The sequence below is a fragment of the Plasmopara halstedii genome, assembly GCF_900000015.1.
Source record: "Plasmopara halstedii genome assembly, contig: Scaffold_3060, whole genome shotgun sequence".
NCBI lineage: Eukaryota > Oomycota > Peronosporomycetes > Peronosporales > Peronosporaceae > Plasmopara > Plasmopara halstedii.
This window is the reverse complement of record NW_020189964.1, coordinates 2968868-2986790: the sequence shown is the minus strand read 5'-3', so window position 1 is coordinate 2986790 and position 17923 is coordinate 2968868. Positions and strand designations below refer to the sequence as shown.

Sequence of the window (17923 nt, the reverse complement as noted above, 5' to 3'; positions counted from 1 at the left end):
GTAAAAATTGAGAAGTCATTACGTCTATAAATAATAATATAGACAAACTTTCAGCTGATCTAGTTATGGTAACAAATCTCGATTCCGATCCAGGAAGGGGTGCACGCACAGCACGGGCTTCTCGAGTCAAGGCTTTCTCTGTACATTGTGCACGGCAACTTCGTTCTTCGTTCCCCAGAAGAAGTCTGACACGATATTCGCGAGATAAACATTTAGAGTTAGAATCCAATCTTTTTGTTACGATATTGGGCTACATATGCCTATGCTATGTTGTCCGTGTTAGCTAAAGAAACTTCTCTTCTTCTATTTTTTAACATAATATATAGTATGCAAGGTATTTGGAGTTGGTCGAAAATATGATAACACACCTTAATATGTGTCGGCTTGTGATGCACGTTTGCCGTTTCAGCAAAATTATTAATGCTAAAGGGTCGGACTCTGTCTCGTGAATAACCGCTAGTTATCTCGTTCAACTACTTCAAGGTCTTTTACAAATGGAGCCGAAGCGCGTGGAGATCGGTGAGGAACAAGAGTGCAAAATCAGCAATGTTAAGCTGAGTGGAAAGACACACTTAAAAGGCGAAGAAGTGAAGTCTAGCAAAGACAGTGAGTCTCGTGCAGCCCAAGCTAAATTAGATCTTGACGTCGAACGGGAATGGAAACAGCTTCACGATGCTGGAATTGGAAAGATTGAAATTGCCAACAATTCGTGGGCAAAGACCGTTTGTGAAGGTCTTATCATGTAAGTTCGCGATGAGAAATCGAGATCGAAATGACGGTCATCTTCAATTGTTTCTTTTTTGGCAGAAATCACATGAATATGCGGTGTGCTGAAACTGGTCGACTGATGTGGCAATCGGATGAATGGCACGTCAATTTGAATTAAGCTTTGAGTACTACGATCTAATATGATAATTGATGATAGGGGCACTGATGTCTACCATGTTGAGCAAAAAGGTGTCAAATGAGAATATTTTGTAGATTACATTGTAAATAACGTGCATGCTTCATGATATAGCGCATCTTCCAAAAGACATTTTAAAGTGTTCTGCTATCTCTCGTGAAATCAATTTTAGTTCAGCAGAAGAGATTTCTAAATTTCGACTCGAGCAGCGTGTTTTTCTTGCTGGAAGCTGCATTGAAGGTGCGATTATAAATGTGTAGCACAACTTCACGTCGGAAAGTATGACACATCTTTCTCGCTGCTGATCAGAATGGATTTTTAGCTTTGGCTATGTAATCCCTGGCTCAACGAATACATGGCAACAAACGATTGAATCAGATGAACCTGAGAACATGCTAGATCCGGAGGCCATGAAGTACGGATTACTCAGCTGTAGCTTTATATTGAGTGTTCGTTATCTCACTCATTTCTATTTGATAATAGTGGCAAACTTACGATTGAGACAGCTTTTTACGACGGCCAGCTGCCTATTGCCAAGACAGTTTATAGAATATATTATGTCTAGTACGACGCTGTTTGGCGTCTTAGTTAAATGCGCCAACGATGCAAGTTGTTTAACGCAAATACATGTACTGGAGATAGTTCTATTCGTCCATACGGATCGGACGCTCTAGAGTCATAAATGTTTCTCTTCACTTGTAGCTGAATTATTAATCTTGTCAATGGGATCGGAATAGAACGGCAGTTCTGACTTAAAAAGGTACAAATCGTGAATTCGAATCGGTTGAGGATATTCGACACACTCGGTTTTCGAAGCATTCTTGCGTCGCTGATGCGCTACACTTTCGGCTGAATTGCTTCGACCAATAACCTGAATTATCAATTTCTTGGGATTTTCAAGAATCCACTTACGGTAATGCTGTGCTATTTCGCTCTTCGTTAACGTCTCCATCTCTTTTGCAAGCTGAGCATCAATATCGAATGCAAAACGACGCGTTGTGATCTCATACCAATACCTCTGTGTCGTTTCCAGTAGGTTGTGATCTGGTTCGAGCTTTAAAAGAATCTGCGCTTGTACGTGGTCGTCAAAGTGTTTATCTATCATCATCTCGATCGCCTCTTCAAAGTCAATCATGAAGCGATTCACACAGCTGGATATATACTCAGCTGCAAACATAGAGGATTGAACCATCACTCCAAAACCCAAGATGCCATTAGTCACACGAACAGTGCATGAAACGTCGTACCCTAGCTCTTGCTTTGTGCGAAGAGCGTCAAAAAGTGGTTCCTCCATCAACTGATGCAGCAAATCGGCGAATGCCAAGCTACGCAACGTCAACGGACCAATTTGAAAATAAAATTCTACTTGAGTATTAGTTTCCGTCTTGTTCTCACTTCGTTCCTTCAGGAGGAAACCCACAGGAGTCGGCGGAATAGTCGTGATGTATCGTTGGGGTATTTCGTGCATCTGTAGCGGTGAACACTTACAGTACAATTGCTCTTCGACATTCATGACCAATTTAATCGCTTCAACATGCGATATATTCCCGTGTGCAAAAGAGTCTAGCCGCGCATTGCCAGACCAAAGTTGGTTATCAACATAGTTTTTCAACGATTCAACTGTCGCCAATTTGATCGAATCCAAGCATGACTCGATAGGAAACGAATTCTTTTCCAGCAGTTGCAAGCGAAGATATTTCGCTTTTTGTGCCACCTTGGTGATAGCGTTCTTCGACTCACGCATCAACTCTTCTTGCAAAACTTCAAAGCGCGCTTCATCGATCTCGGTTCCAAATAAAGCTGCAACGACGACTTCTACAAGAAGGTGGAGTTTATCATTAAAGCCGCCGAAAATTAATTCTAAGCCAGTATCTTTTACTTGAAGTGAGTACATAAGGTCGGCCACATTCGCGTGGTACGCATATTCATTGAGCGCATCTTGAACAATTTTCACGTATAGCTGCGTATGGCTCCAATTCTCCACGTTAGCCACAACACTCGGCAAGTGTAGCAACAGCGCAATATGAGCACGAGGGGTAGCAAACACGCGATCCGGTTTAAACCACAGCTTGCCAAACTTGGTACCCTTACAAACGAGGTCTTGAACACCCTCTACATCCACTATTGCAAAATTTTTTGGAATAAATTGATTTCGACGAGGTAAATGCAGCTCGGAATTTAATCCTGCGCTCTTCCAGCGTTGGACAGTGGTATCCTTTATACATTCTCGCGTATACCTGATACCAAACCACTGCTCTTCAACAACCTTCTTACAGAAAGGCAAACATCATAAATCAATCTCATCTCATCTCATTAAAAGAAAAATGCACCCTGTATCATACCTGAGTTTGAAATTCTGCACAATCATCAAATGTTTGGGAAACAATCGAGATGCAAACAGAATCAGCAGTCAAGTGGCTAAGAACTTCCTCCACAAGCGCTTTCTTAAATGAACCCTTAAAAAGGTCGTAACGCAATATGTCTTCTGGTGCCACCTTGAACATCGACTATAAAGAAGAGCTTAGTATCATAGTGAACCAGTGCATCAAAACATATATGGGTCAAACCTGCATAATTTCACTTAGTTCCTCGCATCGTTCAACAGCACTATTTTCTTCTCGAAAGCGGAACGAAATATCGGCGAGAGCAGCTAATTCATCAAAGACCCACTCGGGACAGCCGTTTACTTGAAGCATATGCAGATACTCAAAAACAGCAACAGCGATATTTTCCCATTGAGAAATGCCTTCTTGTGTAAGCTTCATCGTGATATCAAACTTAGCTGCATACGTTCCAGAATCGTAACCATCTGTGTCAGTGACTCCAGCAGTCACTGCCGATATCCATCCTTTTTTCTTTAACTATTTCGCCAAGAAATGAATGGTTACTTGAGCTGACAAAAAACACAGAGGCATGAACTTACATGTGATAAGATCGATCCTTGACTTTCGTGGCCCAGAAGACTGGCAATGTAGTCTGCAGGTTTTTGATGATGCTGACCAAGAATTGGAGGGATCATCCAATCAAGATGGAGTGTGTGAATATCACGAACTGGTATAATCTTACAGATAAATGAGGCTTTAGCTATTGGCGCTCCGACTGGTGACCCAAACGCAGCAAAAGATGGGCCTTTCACATTTTTATTAGGAATGGCATTAAACGATTTCGTTACCCATTTCTCAAGCTCGTCCAGTGAATTTTCACCACAAACAACCAATTTCATGATGTTGGCCGAATAGAAAGTGGTGTAAAAATCCAGAATCTGGCTGCGAACATCTATGCCCAAGTTTTTGGGTATCTCTTGTAGACTCTTTTTGTTCCCCCAACTAAACCGATGATAAGGATGGGTGGCCAATGCCATGTCGCATAACACTTGTTGTGTCCGGATTCGGTCATTTTGAGTCGCTTGACTAAATTCAGACTCGATCGCTGAGAGCTCCCTGTCCATGGCTTCAGCTTTGAGTAGTGGAGAGATGAAAAAGTGTGCAAACATATCTAGTGCTGATTCCAAGTGTGCTGGTCCTACTTCAAACGTATAGCTTGTCCTTTCGTTGTCTGTTGCACCATTACTGTACCCTCCGTGAGCGCTTAAAAAAGCTTCAAATTCGTTCTCATCTGGGTACTTGGCACTACCCATAAACAACATGTGCTCTAAATAATGGGCTAAACCAGGGAGCTCCTCGGGCTCAGCGAAGCTGCCAACACCAACCGTAAGACAAGCACCAGCCCGGCGGCTAGGAACACCACTACTTGGTTCTTCATCGTCGTTGAACGAGGAACTCTCGTCGTCCTCGTCCTCGTCGCTACATTCGCTTTCCTCCCCACTAGAATTCGAGTCGTCCTCGTCAATGCTTTCTTTCTCCAGTGCTACAGCTGCTGCCACGTGGGCCATGTCAGCTGTAGATATTAATAGCACCTCTAATGCATTGGGCAAAGTCAGCAGTCGATACTTCTTCATATCATTATGCGACTTGGACTGCTCCACAGGGTCCATATTGCTTGTGAGTAACCTGACAAACTCAATGTAACCTTATGTAAAAATTGAGTACATCATTCGTCAATATTGGTATTAAAGCTTTTGGTCAAACTATTTACAATCATGAAGCTTCGCCGTGGTATTAATGTTGAGCACATCAAGCGCATGACGCTGCGTACGATACGTGAAAGAACTGAAGGCCAGTCAGAGACACTTGCATTCCTGGATGCACTCGAGCGCAATGACTTCGATGAAAATCAATGCAAGCGTGAGGCGCGCCAAATGATACTCACATTGGAGGAAAAGAGAAAGCGTCGCGCTGCTGAACACCGCTCTACGCTCAACTTTCACGTCATCCGCATGATGAAAGGGCATCACGACCCGAGCCGCTAGAAAATTGTTAGGCACATGATTTCGAGCAAGGGAGACAGGACTTAGACGGTGACCGACTTAATCCTGAAGTTAATGGACTGCTGCCATCAATGATAAGCTACCTGCTATCTAGGTGTTCGACCTATTTTTCACAATTCCTTAGCATAAGTTAGTCTCAGGTTTAGCATAATGCCAAACTTCATTTGATATGATACAAAGAACTTTGTCATTTTATTAAGAAACGACTCTAAGAAATACTAACATTTAGTGGCCAAGAAGGCCAAGTTGCATAAAGATTAAGATGTTTTAGTAGGAAATTAAACTCGCACTTTATCATTGAATAAGTGCATTAATTTCTTAACATGGAGGTCATATTGGGTTACAGCTGATATTTCTGTATGCGGCGCGAGTCCTTAAACGTTGGTGGTCACAAAGCTGGTGTTTTGTGGGTCTTCAAATCATCTGGACTCCTTAATACATCCCCTTACCATGAGCTCAAATAGTATGCGATTGCGTCATATCGAAGGCAATCGTGTGCTTGACTTTGACAATCACTGTCCAAATCTGCGACACTGTTAATTCCAGCATAATTTAAACTGCAGTATTAGGACAAATGTAGCCTGCTAATTTTTACTTTTATTGGAAGAAAATACAATAATGTGGTATCATAGTTTCAGCATTCAAACACTCAAATTGTAATCAATCGATGCAAACGCAGAAGGAGAACGTAGACACCAACGCCGTCGTTAGCAACGCCGCTGCCAGGGTGCGGATAAAAGGTGCGTCCAAATATCGTGCGAAAGACCTTCTAAATGCGCCATCCCACTGATTGCGTCTCCTCTCGCCATAGATACAAAAAAGTGTTTGGCACCGAAGCGCGGCTTTGTGATTCATAATGATGCAAAAACTGCAAAACAGAGCGGCTCAAAAGACAAAAAATCAGTAAAAAGCAGGTGGGATTGGAACTATCTGTATAGTGAATTGGTGTTGGAGCCACCCCAGAGTAAAGACATGATCGCTTTATTCACTGTAGCAGGCGTGTGCTAGGTGACATTTCCAACAATCAGCAGAATTGTCATGACGACAACCACATCGATGATGTGGTTTCAAATCCGAAAGGTGTGAATGATACAAAGAAGCTTCGCGCCGGCAAGAAGTTGCCTTTGATGCAATCAAAACGAAACGCAGGGACCCAGCCACCGAAAGCTTTAGAGGAAAGAAAAGCACTGACCTCTAGAAAACTTATTGAACGATCACATACAGATGAAATTCCGGTAAGTTATTTCATGAACACTCCAACAAGTGCTAATTTGGAATATGGTTTGATAACTTCCCTGCAGGATATTGAGCTTGCATACGGTGGCCTTACATCTCCCAAGTCAAAATCAGTGTATATGAAGGAATTGCGTGATGAGTTTTTGCACGACATCATCCATGACCAAACGCCAACGCTCTTTGACGACTTTGATCCGACGCGCATCTTTGACGATTGGAATGTTAGCCACGAACCCGCATTTCAATTGTGGACTCCACCAAATACACCAACGAAAGAAAAAACGGAGGTGCTTCCTGTTACAAAGTCACAGCTGATCATAGATCCAGAAGCTGATAATCTATCTGATCTACCTCCTCCCGACAATCTTCCCGAAGATGCTGTCGACTGCGACATTTTGCTCGAAGATATTCTTAGCGTGGATATTGAGGCTGGGTGCAGCGAATAAGATATAGTTGTAGATGTTCTTCATCATAATGAGTGGACTTAACGAGCTATTTAATGCAGTGCCGATATTTGCGTATCTTATCGAAAACAGGATGCATTTTCACTGGGTGCCTACGCGTGCCATCGTTAAAAATTTGGAAATGACATCGTCTCCTGCAGCTTGCCAGTCATCAATCGACGAAAAAAATGCGATGAGCTGCTCCTCTGGTGATGGCCCTGCAAACATTTGTCGAGGTGGTATTGGCACCTTGCGCTTGGTGTAATCCATTACTTCTTGGGCTCGCTTTATCACCTCCTGTGGAATTCCTATGATATCAGCAAATATAAGATCCGATGCGTTTCAGGTGATGCAAACTCCTGACTTACCGCACTTTGATGCGCAGCCTAGGGCATTGCTGTGACTCGATATACCGTGACGCAGCTCGTACAGCGGATCAGCACTTGATGTTGCAGGAGACGTATTTAAAGCATCTGTCGACGCCATGACAGTACAAATTATACGAGCTGTGTCAAGCAAGCCTTCGCATTGCTCTTCTTTAGCTTGTGAATCGACTATAAGCTTTGGCTCGAGAAGATTATATCGAAATATCTCCTGCTCACAAAAAAGTAAATTGAGTTTTCTGTGTAAACAGCTGTACGCCTCGCATGCTAACCAGAAAATGTGTCGTAAGTACAACACGCGGTCTCCCGTTTGCAAACCGCTTTTTTGCAAGGTAATTGATAGTTGAGCTCTAGGACAACAGGTAAGTAAATTAAAGGTCTACTACGCGTGCAATCAGGGTTTTTGAAAATTAAGGGCTACCAACAAAGCTATTCCATCGAGTTCAGCCGTTCCTTTTACAAGCATCACCATTTAGTGTTGTGCTTTAGTGCGCAAACGTTTTACAAACCTTTTCCGAATTCGTCGATCAAGAATAGCGAGCGATCATCCCCGTGATTCAGCATCCATGCCATCTATCACAAATAATTTATTAGGTTCAGAGCCGACTTTGTGAAATGGCTAATTTGTAACACCTGATTGCAGTCGATCGTGAAGGAGCTATGAGATACTGTAGCAGACTCCACGCTAGTGACATGTTCAGATTTCATGCTTTCAGCATTTATATCGATGACTTTTACCTTTGGATCCTTGTAAAGATTTTTGTGACTAATCCAATCTCCGCTGCGGATACTTGTGAGTAAGACGCTCATAGAAAGTTTTAGCGTGCACCTTTTTCTGCCGGAACGAACGACCCAATTTGTGCCATGTACTGCAAAAGGCCAACCATTTTTAGGTACACAGATTTTCCTGTAACAGATTAACTCTTCAGTATCGTGGTATCAAATTTAAATCACGAAGCATGACTGACCAGATCCGTTGTGGCCTGTTACAATTTTTAGAGAGTCATTTGAATCCAAAAAAATATCGTTGGGGATAAAGTGCTCGACAAGTAACTCTTGGAGTGGGTGGCGAACTTGGGTTGCCTTCAATGTGTGACCCTCACAAATATTTGGTCTTAACTCAATCAATAATTTGTCAGTGCACCTCAAAGTTCGTTCTGGATTAATTGTAATTTTCTTACCGAGTGAAGTTAAAACTTTTCGCGCAGGACGATAGTGAAATCAAGCAATCAAGATATGACATCATCCATGTAATTTCTACCATTTACGACTAGGTATCAGCCTTGAAATACAAGTGTAGACGGCGGAACAGTTTACCATGAACACTGCATTCATACTCCAGTATTGCCATCGTTAATTCTTCAAGCAGCTCTGTAATTGTATGAATGCTGTCAGCAGCATTTTTATAAATTGCACCACTCGAGAAAGTATTTGCCTTTTTGCATGTCAAGAATTAACCCTAAATTGGTCAAATTAGTAACGACAATTGCAGTATCTGCTCAAAAACAATATATATAATATATACCAAAAATGTCTCCTATCGATTCATCAAGATCACGACAACAGGCATCCTACGCAATGCTAAAAGTTATACCCGTTCAGTAGACAAAGAAAGCAAAAAATTTCACCTTGTAATAAAACGTTGTATCGTCCTCTTGAAATTGAAAAACAAACTCCGGTAATGTTGTGGGCGAGTCACAGCAGATGACATACCCAACTTGAGGAATATATTGGACAGTAATCGATGACAGAATCGGATTAGCCTCTTTTACTTGAAAAGCGACTTCCGTCAGCACCTGCCAACAAAAATAGTTGCAAAAAAGTTGAGAAGCAAAGCACAATCGGCAGCCACTGCAATGTACATTATCGAGATCTTCGTAGCGCTCTCGTGCTGCATCCAAAGCTTCAGATACACCACTTCGGATGACCACTGTAGTCTCTTGTTGGCTCTCTTCAAAATCTATCACGTTTACGAGAAGGTTGTTGATGTGGCTAGCACCTTGCTCCCCCGATACCTTAGAAAACACAGAAGGTAATGACGAAGCAGTATCTCCTCGAAGACTTCCGATCAGTGATCTAAAACCGATCAATAGCTGTTACATCAGAGACGTCAAGGATTATCGACAAACATCACCGAGCTTCCAGAAAGCTTCCGATAGATGTGGCAAATCGACACCAATCACCAACTGAAGCACAGCGTCTTTTAATGCGCTGGAAAATGCCAGCCACGTCTCGAAAACGCTTCAACTTTCCAAGCTTAATGTGGATAAAATATGAGCTAATGATACTTTCAGTAAATGAAGAAGGCACACAAATAACCAAAAGCTGCCGAATTTCGTCATTCTCAACATCCGTGAAAAACGCAACAGAGCTTTGGCGCTCTTCAATTCGACCCCTTGTGACAAGTGGAGTCAGCATCCAGCGGTGCAACATGAAGGCTCCCGATTTTGTCACGGTCCGATTGAGAAGACCAAAAAGACTAAACTTTTCTTAGCTAAGCGCACAAACGGTATTTAGATACGGATGTATCACCTGAAGCCTTCTTTAGCTCGACCAGCTCCCTAAACAGTGAATATGTCCTTAATGCTTCAATGTGCAGTACAAATTACCATATTGCACCTTGATGAGTGATGGGTGTGCCTCCTGCGTGACTCAATATACGTGTTAGTACAAGGTAAAAGAGTGTTCTCGATTCCTAGAATGGTCTACATGGTTAAATATCTGTAGAGATTGAAATGTAGACTTGTCAATAAACATGAAGCCGTCAAGTGCAATGTGCTCCACAGTTGAAAGGTACAGAGATTCCACATCATCAAGCTGATTCCCGATCTGCAAAATGTTTGCAGCGAGTCATATCTACCTCTCTCCAGAATCATCCTGCATACCTTTTCTGTAAGCAAATATATCAATAAGGCTACAACCACGAGGATGAGAAGCAGATCTTATCGCTCAAGCTTGCATAAAGATTCTATTTTACCGCCTGTTGCTCGGATAAGTTGAGTGCTCTCAAAGTCAAAGAAGCTGCCGAGAAAAGTGGAAGCTTCTCTTCTGCATTTTCAGCACGAAAATTTTAGCTGAGTCTGTACTTCTATATAAACATGAATGACAACAAGCTGTTTACCGCATTGATCGAATATGAGGCTTATTAAAGTCATCGGAAGCTGCACCGATTTGGACATGCTCAATTGTTTGGCAAGCTTTGAGGTAGTTGAAGTCTACTCGGCGTACGCCTTAAGTTCTTGCGCCAATACCAACAAAATTGCTTTGGTTTAATGAAGTGTTTATTACCTGAGTGCTACAAAATCTTATCTCATCAGTCCATTGCAACGTATTTGATTTGAACATATAGTATAAAATTTATTCCGCGGTATAAATTACCTTGCGTATGCTAATTCCTGTTTTCGTTTGGTGCGTGTCATCAAGCTTTTTTACGATTCGAAGCATTCCATTGGTGCTTGCATTTCGCGATGACACAAGCACATGATTTACTCGAAATTGTGTATGCAAGCGCTCAATGATCTGTCGAACAGTCAGCACACTTCCATTAATTTCAGTTCCATCAACAAATTTGGCATCCAGCTACCCCACTTCCTCAAGCTCCTCCATATCTGCTATCTGAGGCTGCAAGTTTTTGAGACTTGCTGATAGCGCGTCAAAAATTGCGACTCCTAGCTCGCCTCGGTCGTAAAGAATTGACATAAAAACTAGCTCCTCGTCGTTGAGCTCAACTTGTCCCTTGTTAAAAATTGTACACATGATTAAAATACTTGCTTTAGCCGGAAATCCACAAGAATACCTGGGTATGAGGTCCTGACATCGTAGTGCAATGCGGAATGAAATGTTGCCGAGGAGTGATGGCTCTATTTTTTTACTGAATAGAGTTGTGAAGTGTAAAACACCATTTATTTTATGCATCATGGTACGAAAGCATCGCGCTTTGATGATGTAACGTCGTACTTACAATTATATGACCTAGGCTACCGCACAGATCTCAGAGAACCTCATTACGCTTAAGGGATCGACTGAGATTGTCACTGAATTTTTTTCGTACAGCATCAACACGTAAGCTTACTTGCTTTGACGTCGAAGATTGATGATGGCATGAGCCAGCTAATTTTGTCGAATTCTCCAGCATTTTGTATCAGCGTGGCATCTACCCCGCTGAGAGCTTCAAACAAGTTCAGAAATATGGTCTGAACATGCTGGTCACGGACGATGATAAGCTTAACGATTTTTTTAGCAAGTTTCTCCATCAGTTATCAAGTACGTTTGTAGATGGTGTACTAAGCGTGATAATGCATTATCATCTCGATGCGATGGTATTGTGCATAGACTGGCTATTAAAGGGAGAAGCAAAAAAGCTAGTGCTGGTTATCACAGGTATTGATACACAGGAAGTGCTGGAGCGATGGGCGTTTGAAGTTTATACCGATGACAGCACAGATGAAAGGTATAGGTGCATTGCTTGAGTGCATTTACTAAGGTGCTGCTACATCTTCATGTGGGGTTCTGCTGATTGCTGTAGTAGCGAACCTGTATCCAAGCCTCAGAAAGAAATAATGGCTGAGATTCAGGCCATTATTCGTCAGATCACAGCAAGCGTCTCGTTTCTCCCAATTTTGGAAGAGCAGTGCGCGTTTGACTTACTCGTTTACACGGACAAAGATTCGGACGTGCCTGCTCTGTGGGAAGAGTCAGATCCCCGCTTTATTAAGGATTCTGCCGAGGTGCGCTTGCGCTCTTTCACAACGAAGGTACGGATTGGTGTATCGGGATCATTGTATTCAAATTGGTAAGTTGCGTTACTTGTTATGGGCAGCTTCACAAGGTCGACGCAATGGTAGCCTACAAGAACCCTGAAGCTGACATATAATCGCTTCGAGCTGCAGTTGATCCAACGTTTCTTGTCCACTTTCTTACTGCTTCTTGTCTTTTTGTTCAAAACGCGAGAGGACGGTCTCAATGTCTTTTAAGAAAGCTTCTTTGCTGAAATAACCCTCCTTGTCAAAGAAACGACCAACGTATAATTCTTCCTTTCGTGGTTTCTCCTTCGCGTCAGCTTGATGAATACTGACGGTGTAGTGCGCCTCGGAGTATGGAAATGTCGTCCGCACCAGAATGGTTTTACCAGGATTCGATCCCTAAACAGTCGACAACATCGTCAGAGTATGAACAGTGACCTTATTCACAACGTAATTGCTTAAACTAAAGCGCCGTACCGCTCGGGTCATGCGCAAAAGAATGTCCTTTTCAATAAACGTGGCGTAAGCGACCAACAACGCTTGAATGAAAAAGAATCTATTTGTCACAATGCAGCATAAGTTACGATATTGCTGATAGCAGACAGCGCCGTCGCCAATTTAACTCACCCCGAAACACAGATATATATGAGGACATTCTCAGAGATAAAAGACGGTTTGTAAAAGTGAGAGATGGCCGCAATGATAATTGCTACCGCCATGAGTATCATTTTGGCGTTATCCCAGCCATAGTGCAGCTGATACTTCTTATTTTCTTTAAAAAACTCGACAATGGTGTCGTCTAACAAGTTTTTCACGGCATTTTGGTCCCCCGTCTCGATGTGCAGGTCTGCGGCAGTATAATTTACGATATAACAGCAGGGAATGTTTCTTGAAGGACCGTACTTACGTACCATTTAGAACCATTTCCTCGTCTGAGCCTTTCTGCTCCAGTGCGGTCGCGGTGGTGCTTGAAGAGCCCATGACTTTGATGATGTGGCACTATGAGTGATATTGGTTTTCTCTCTCGTTTGGAATATATTTCCTACATTCCTTTATCGCTATCAATTTACTATATTCCGTGATTTGGTTGCCTATCCATCTCTATTGAACAGAACTTCGATCAGGAGTCAGACAGCAGACCTGGCGTTAATACGCTGCCACACAACAGCAACGTTTTTTTGTCTGCGGAGATGGTCAAAGCAAAGGCCTCAAATGATGAGATTAAGCGTAAGTCCAAGCGCTTCAAGGCTCGGCTTGAGGAAGCGGCAAAAACTCCCATCACAACCACTGGCAACGCTGCGTGTGCTGTGTCTGGATCCCTCGCATCCTCCATGGCACCTTCTAAACATCAGGCACCTACTTCCTGTGCACGTGGTACGTTTTTTCTCAAATTCACACAGTGATCTTGACGCATTGTATTAGGGCCCAAACAATCGCCAGCGAGCAGATATGACAGTTCATTGGGCCTGCTAACAAAGCGATTTGTTGAATTGATCCAAGCCGCACCGTCAAAAGATTTGGATCTCAACACAGCGGCAGAATCGCTTGGCGTTCAGGTAGCGAAATAATTACTGATTTTGTATAAAATTTGACGACTCAGGCTTTTACTGCTGGTCGGCTTCAGAAACGACGTATTTATGATATCACAAATGTGCTGGAAGGCATTGGTTTGATTGAGAAGACATCCAAGAACAACATTCACTGGAAGTACGTGTGTTCATTGCATTGACCGCACTGCTCTTGCATACTACGTATGATGGACAATGCTTTATTTTATTCAGGGTTGCGAGTGGACCAACAGGTACCACTGATAGCTATCAGGGCCTGGACCACCTCCGACAAAATATTTCCGATCTTAGGCAAGAGGAACATAAGTACGATCAGCACATCAAGATGGTTAGCCAGAATATTCGGCGTTTGTACGAAGAAGAAGCGTTTGACAAAGGCAGTTTTGAAAACTTTTGCTATGTCACACATGATGATATGCGAAGGCAAGAAAGTTTTGCCGATCAAAGCGTTATGGCAATCAAGGCTCCACCAGGTACAACACTCGAGGTGCCAGACCCAGATGAAGGAATGGCGGCTGGAAAGCGCCGCTTCCAGATCTTTCTAAAGTCTACAGGTAAGATTGACTGTACTTACCATTTCTCTAGATCTAGGACATGCTTACTATGCTGAAAATTGCGCAGATGGACCTGTAGATGTGTATTTAGTTCGACGAATGGATGAGAAGGAGAATGACAGTACCAGCGATTCACCAAAGAAGACAAGAGCACTTGATATTCTTGACAGCCCTGTACCTCCTTTAGACCAGGTGAGTATATCTCAGTGCGGCAGTAGTCTATCTCTCCGGGTGGTAACCTTTTTTTTTGCCTACAGCAGAGTTCGTACGACTCGGACAGCGGGATCTTTAAACTCGCACCCTTGAAGGTACTGAAGTACCTTTTAGTACATAGTTGTCGGTGAAATTTCAGTTATGTCACAAAGAATGTTGTTTGTTGTAATGACTATTCAGACCGATCCAGATTTCTGTTTCAATCTAGACGACAGCGAAGGCATTTCAGATTTCTTTTCAGATATGCCTTAAAAAAGGATGGTGGCTCGAGAGATAGCTTAGTATCTCTCAGCTTCTGAATTTTTTACCTATCGGTACCCCGGTGACTGGCATCATTCGTATCACCGATTACATGCCTGCCCATTTATTTAATTTTGCTGGATTTGCCTGGTAGACAACACGACCTAAGAAGCTGTTCAGCAGCGTCTTGACTTGCTCGATGTGCCGGGTGGGATAACATCAATACTAGCGCCTGATTAGCAAAAGCAACGTTTAGCATACAATAATCATCAGGAGATCACGTGTAACCGTGACTATCAACGTGTATACCTAAGTAAAATAATAAATGAACCAAAGCATACCTGGTGCAACCTCTCCAGGGATTCCCCCACCTCTAAAAAGTAAAACTTGGCATAGGGATTTGTGTTATCAAATCTAAAAAATTGGTTGAACACATTCTAGACAAAATAGCGTGAGCACATGTGAATATAACGTGTACCGTTTGACTGTCTTAACCTGGGCCATTTCCAAAGGTACATTGTGGTGCCAATAGATGACGTCCAAATGATAAGAAGGATTGTTGATAAATGGTACCACGACTTGACGCTGGCTAGTTTGAAGCCTTGGGCTCTGAATACTAGAGACTTTAGTTCGAAAGCTTAGTTGTTAGCAAGTAACTAATTACCTGCTCTACTTGTCGATAGATAAGCAGTAGGCGAAATGATGAAAAGCTCTGGCCTTCCTGTAAATATGAGAATAAGTTGTTGGTGTTTGTCAGACTAAATTCAACAATGTGCACTAGCTCGACCATCTCTTGATGTGCACCAAAATAGTGAGTTACGTCGTCCAGTAAAACATCTAGGTCCAGTAGATCTTCCTGAGCACACAAAGCAATAAAACCAGGCACTACCGCCACCAAACCATCGGCATCTGTCGTGAACTATCACAAAAATGATGCACATGTTCAATGTCCCCATTATCAGTACAAGCAAGTGCAAATTGTTCATGTGATCAACCTCTTGTTCAACAACGAGTCTCGATTCATGAGCCCTGGCTAGGCTAATTTGATGCTGCGATATAAAATCTTAGCAGTCACTCATTATGTCACTGATGCAATACGCTGCCACTTACATTGTCCCCCATTTGTATCTTGATACGTATGATCTTTTGCATGGCTTCTCGCAGGATATGAGAGTTGCAGTCTCGCGTCTCATCCACTCCACAAAAGCAGATCAGCTATCAACACCGAAAGCGAGTCAGTAACGCTCCAGTTATTTTGAATTTACTTTGCGTCGTCATTCACATACAAGATGTTCGTCCGCAAGTGTTAGCTGCCGTAGAGCTTGCGCATCGTCTGGCGTTGGAGTCGCCTCCATGGCTCACACTGATTGGTCTGATTAATCAAACAAAGTATCGCAATGTACCGCTAACACGATTTCGCGTGCAGACCCAAACGCTACAGAATCGTCAGCACTAACATTAATGGCTAATGTTATTAGTAAAGCTAGCCATATCAAAGGAGCTTGTAACAGGTGGTAGTCAATTGATACAGTGACAGGATGTCCAGCTTCATTGCTCTCATTCAAATGCATTCAGGTGAGATGGGTATAATTGAAAATAGAGCAGCAAAGCCTATTGACAAACCGACAGTCTTTTGTCTCTATGAATCTTGTTCTTATTAAGACAATGAAAGTAGATCTATCAGTGCAATTAATACTAACAAGGCCTTGGAGCAGTTCATGCGGCTAAGGTGCCGTCCTTAAGTTTTGTCCGACGGATTGGGCCGGTTACTCATAGCAAGTGCCGTGTACTTCATTCCGACGCCACTGAACTTTTTCTTTCGCTCCTCAGCTTCCTGTTTCCGTTTTTCCAACTCTTGTGCGCGTTTTGCCCAGTATACTTGTTTCTTCGCATGATCTTCTACCAAATTCCGAAACTTTGATCCAGATTTCACCTCTTCTTCTATCTCTATCTCTGAGCCACCATCTTTGCATAGCTGCAAAGATGTCACCTGACAATTTCAACAAGATTAACATTGATGAAAGTAAGTAATTGAATTTAAAAGTCCTACCCACGTATCGCGAAGCTCCTTAGACTCCGCTTCCACATCCAGTAATATATCACCCTTTTGCGAACTAATAATAAGTCCGGTATTTCCTGCTTATTAATTATCGCGTTTGAAAATTGATACTACAGCGCAGCACTGCCCCATTCATACCTTGAGCTCGGATCGAACTTACTGTGCGCAACTCAATATTCGTCGGGCTCTTGCTCGAATCGTGCGAATTCCACATCAAACTAAATTGTATTGAAGTGTCAAATGCCCGCGACATATTTCAGCGAGTCCTATGTAATCAACACGCACGTGTGTCTGTCTTCATCTAGTCTCACGCAAATTTTCTCTGTCCCTGTCGTAATCCCGAGCATCGTCTTTTTACGCATGAAGTAGGCACCTAAGCACCCCATAATTTAAATTGAATTGATGTCTATTAGTGTATATAGGTGACCTTTCTGTAGAATAAGCAGCCTTTGCATGTCTTCCCGACGCGCCTGACATTTCGCCAAGCAATTCAACTGGTTTCCCATAATATGTGAAGTTCTGAGTATAACCTAAAACCAACTTCTGACCAATTACATGCCATGACTTGAGCGATTATTGAAGCAAAACTCAACTGCCACAGCTTGGACGATTTCGTCATATCTGGGTACTATGAAAAGCTTATCTACCACGCAGTTCGTAGAGACGAATTAAACAGGAGTTTTAAAAGTACTGACAATATTTTACCAATGCTCATTTACTGAACTGACTCGCATGGATGGCGGTCGAGCTAAGCGCTATTCGCAAGTACGTGCGTTATACTAGGGAGGTGGCATGTTCCAGACTCCAAATGCAAATTTTCGCGAATTTTTTATCAATCACGAACCCGCAATCTTTAATGTCATCCCCTGTTGCTGTGATTAAGAGAGCGAGCATGGCCTCGTCCGACTCGACATTTATTTCTAGAGGCAGCTCACTAAAGCCACCGCGGTAGAATTAAGCTTTGATGTAAGTGTGCGCCCAAGGCGACTGCAAAGCCTTTTACATTTAGAGTTGCGTCTTGCCGGATGATGGATCGCATCTTTTCACACAACAAGATGGACTGACCAGGAGACCGCTTTAATTATACTCACGCGGACATCATTCAGATCATCGGGAATCGAAAAACCCAAGAGCTACAAAATACCATGGTGGAAGTTCGCGAAGTCGACCACACTGTGGCAAACACTCTTTTAA

General features: G+C 42.7%; 11 protein-coding genes across 11 annotated transcripts in view; 5 read left to right on the top strand and 6 right to left on the bottom strand.

Annotated features, from left to right (window-relative positions):
* Positions 1-494: 494 nt before the first annotated feature.
* Positions 495-1469, top strand: PHALS_07105 (retinal rod rhodopsin-sensitive cgmp 3-cyclic phosphodiesterase subunit delta; the record flags this gene model as incomplete). The annotated part of the gene is made up of 6 exons (XM_024720515.1): positions 495-742; positions 808-867; positions 926-957; positions 1019-1144; positions 1214-1319; positions 1388-1469. 6 exons carry the CDS (start codon positions 495-497, stop codon positions 1467-1469), a joined length of 654 nt encoding a protein of 217 aa, XP_024585706.1.
* Positions 1470-1580: 111 nt separating this feature from the next.
* PHALS_07104 (nardilysin-like protein) lies at positions 1581-4898 on the bottom strand (the record flags this gene model as incomplete). Its single annotated transcript, XM_024720514.1, has 4 exons — positions 1581-3170; positions 3247-3411; positions 3472-3765; positions 3828-4898. 4 exons carry the CDS (start codon positions 4896-4898, stop codon positions 1581-1583), a joined length of 3120 nt encoding a protein of 1039 aa, XP_024585705.1.
* Positions 4899-4902: 4 nt separating this feature from the next.
* On the top strand, positions 4903-5498 carry PHALS_15213 (uncharacterized protein). Its single transcript, XM_024720513.2, has one exon. It carries the CDS (start codon positions 5004-5006, stop codon positions 5271-5273), a length of 270 nt encoding a protein of 89 aa, XP_024585704.1. The 5' UTR covers positions 4903-5003; the 3' UTR covers positions 5274-5498.
* A 460-nt stretch (positions 5499-5958) lies between these two features.
* PHALS_07103 (uncharacterized protein) lies at positions 5959-6973 on the top strand (the record flags this gene model as incomplete). The annotated part of the gene is made up of 4 exons (XM_024720511.1): positions 5959-6031; positions 6103-6205; positions 6289-6526; positions 6593-6973. The coding sequence occupies 4 exons, from the start codon at positions 5959-5961 to the stop codon at positions 6971-6973; spliced, it is 795 nt and encodes a 264-aa protein (XP_024585703.1).
* Positions 6974-7072: 99 nt separating this feature from the next.
* PHALS_07102 (muts protein homolog 5) lies at positions 7073-11170 on the bottom strand (the record flags this gene model as incomplete). The annotated part of the gene is made up of 26 exons (XM_024720510.1): positions 7073-7278; positions 7339-7564; positions 7626-7703; positions 7775-7806; positions 7863-7926; positions 7987-8038; positions 8092-8119; positions 8183-8260; positions 8322-8467; positions 8535-8610; positions 8671-8724; positions 8879-8924; positions 8982-9149; positions 9216-9429; positions 9488-9609; positions 9673-9832; positions 9886-9914; positions 9973-9996; positions 10063-10182; positions 10239-10267; positions 10331-10401; positions 10475-10568; positions 10642-10648; positions 10732-10872; positions 10942-11088; positions 11150-11170. 26 exons carry the CDS (start codon positions 11168-11170, stop codon positions 7073-7075), a joined length of 2433 nt encoding a protein of 810 aa, XP_024585702.1.
* A 99-nt stretch (positions 11171-11269) lies between these two features.
* On the top strand, positions 11270-12226 carry PHALS_07101 (dna-binding horma domain-containing protein; the record flags this gene model as incomplete). Its single annotated transcript, XM_024720509.1, has 6 exons — positions 11270-11272; positions 11330-11415; positions 11486-11616; positions 11686-11803; positions 11879-12107; positions 12173-12226. 6 exons carry the CDS (start codon positions 11270-11272, stop codon positions 12224-12226), a joined length of 621 nt encoding a protein of 206 aa, XP_024585701.1.
* Positions 12227-12269: 43 nt separating this feature from the next.
* PHALS_07100 (signal peptidase complex subunit 2) lies at positions 12270-13076 on the bottom strand (the record flags this gene model as incomplete). Its single annotated transcript, XM_024720508.1, has 4 exons — positions 12270-12494; positions 12573-12651; positions 12723-12942; positions 13007-13076. 4 exons carry the CDS (start codon positions 13074-13076, stop codon positions 12270-12272), a joined length of 594 nt encoding a protein of 197 aa, XP_024585700.1.
* A 209-nt stretch (positions 13077-13285) lies between these two features.
* Positions 13286-14682, top strand: PHALS_07099 (transcription factor; the record flags this gene model as incomplete). The annotated part of the gene is made up of 7 exons (XM_024720507.1): positions 13286-13469; positions 13596-13651; positions 13720-13802; positions 13877-14217; positions 14285-14409; positions 14475-14525; positions 14611-14682. The coding sequence occupies 7 exons, from the start codon at positions 13286-13288 to the stop codon at positions 14680-14682; spliced, it is 912 nt and encodes a 303-aa protein (XP_024585699.1).
* Positions 14683-14794: 112 nt separating this feature from the next.
* Positions 14795-16025, bottom strand: PHALS_07098 (uncharacterized protein; the record flags this gene model as incomplete). Its single annotated transcript, XM_024720506.1, has 8 exons — positions 14795-14902; positions 15012-15107; positions 15166-15279; positions 15335-15391; positions 15458-15589; positions 15666-15719; positions 15781-15885; positions 15957-16025. 8 exons carry the CDS (start codon positions 16023-16025, stop codon positions 14795-14797), a joined length of 735 nt encoding a protein of 244 aa, XP_024585698.1.
* Positions 16026-16410, bottom strand: PHALS_15209 (uncharacterized protein). The gene has a single exon (XM_024720505.2). It carries the CDS (start codon positions 16239-16241, stop codon positions 16047-16049), a length of 195 nt encoding a protein of 64 aa, XP_024585697.1. The 5' UTR covers positions 16242-16410; the 3' UTR covers positions 16026-16046.
* The window catches only part of PHALS_07097 (hypothetical protein F443_00891), a gene marked incomplete at both ends in the record, with an annotated part of 1916 nt that continues 401 nt past the window's right edge, over positions 16409-17923 (bottom strand). The window contains 5 exons of the mRNA XM_024720504.1: positions 16409-16660; positions 16721-16806; positions 16868-16947; positions 17015-17102; positions 17157-17199. Coding sequence (XP_024585696.1) covers positions 16409-16660; positions 16721-16806; positions 16868-16947; positions 17015-17102; positions 17157-17199 — 549 coding nt within the window. The remainder of the gene's footprint in view (positions 16661-16720; positions 16807-16867; positions 16948-17014; positions 17103-17156; positions 17200-17923) is intronic.

Bases quoted from the DNA above. Each gene is read 5' to 3' on its own strand.
- PHALS_15213 (XM_024720513.2), top strand. From the start codon at position 5,004: ATGAAGCTTCGCCGTGGTATTAATGTTGAGCACATCAAGCGCATGACG.
- PHALS_15209 (XM_024720505.2), bottom strand. From the start codon at position 16,241: ATGCATTTGAATGAGAGCAATGAAGCTGGACATCCTGTCACTGTATCA.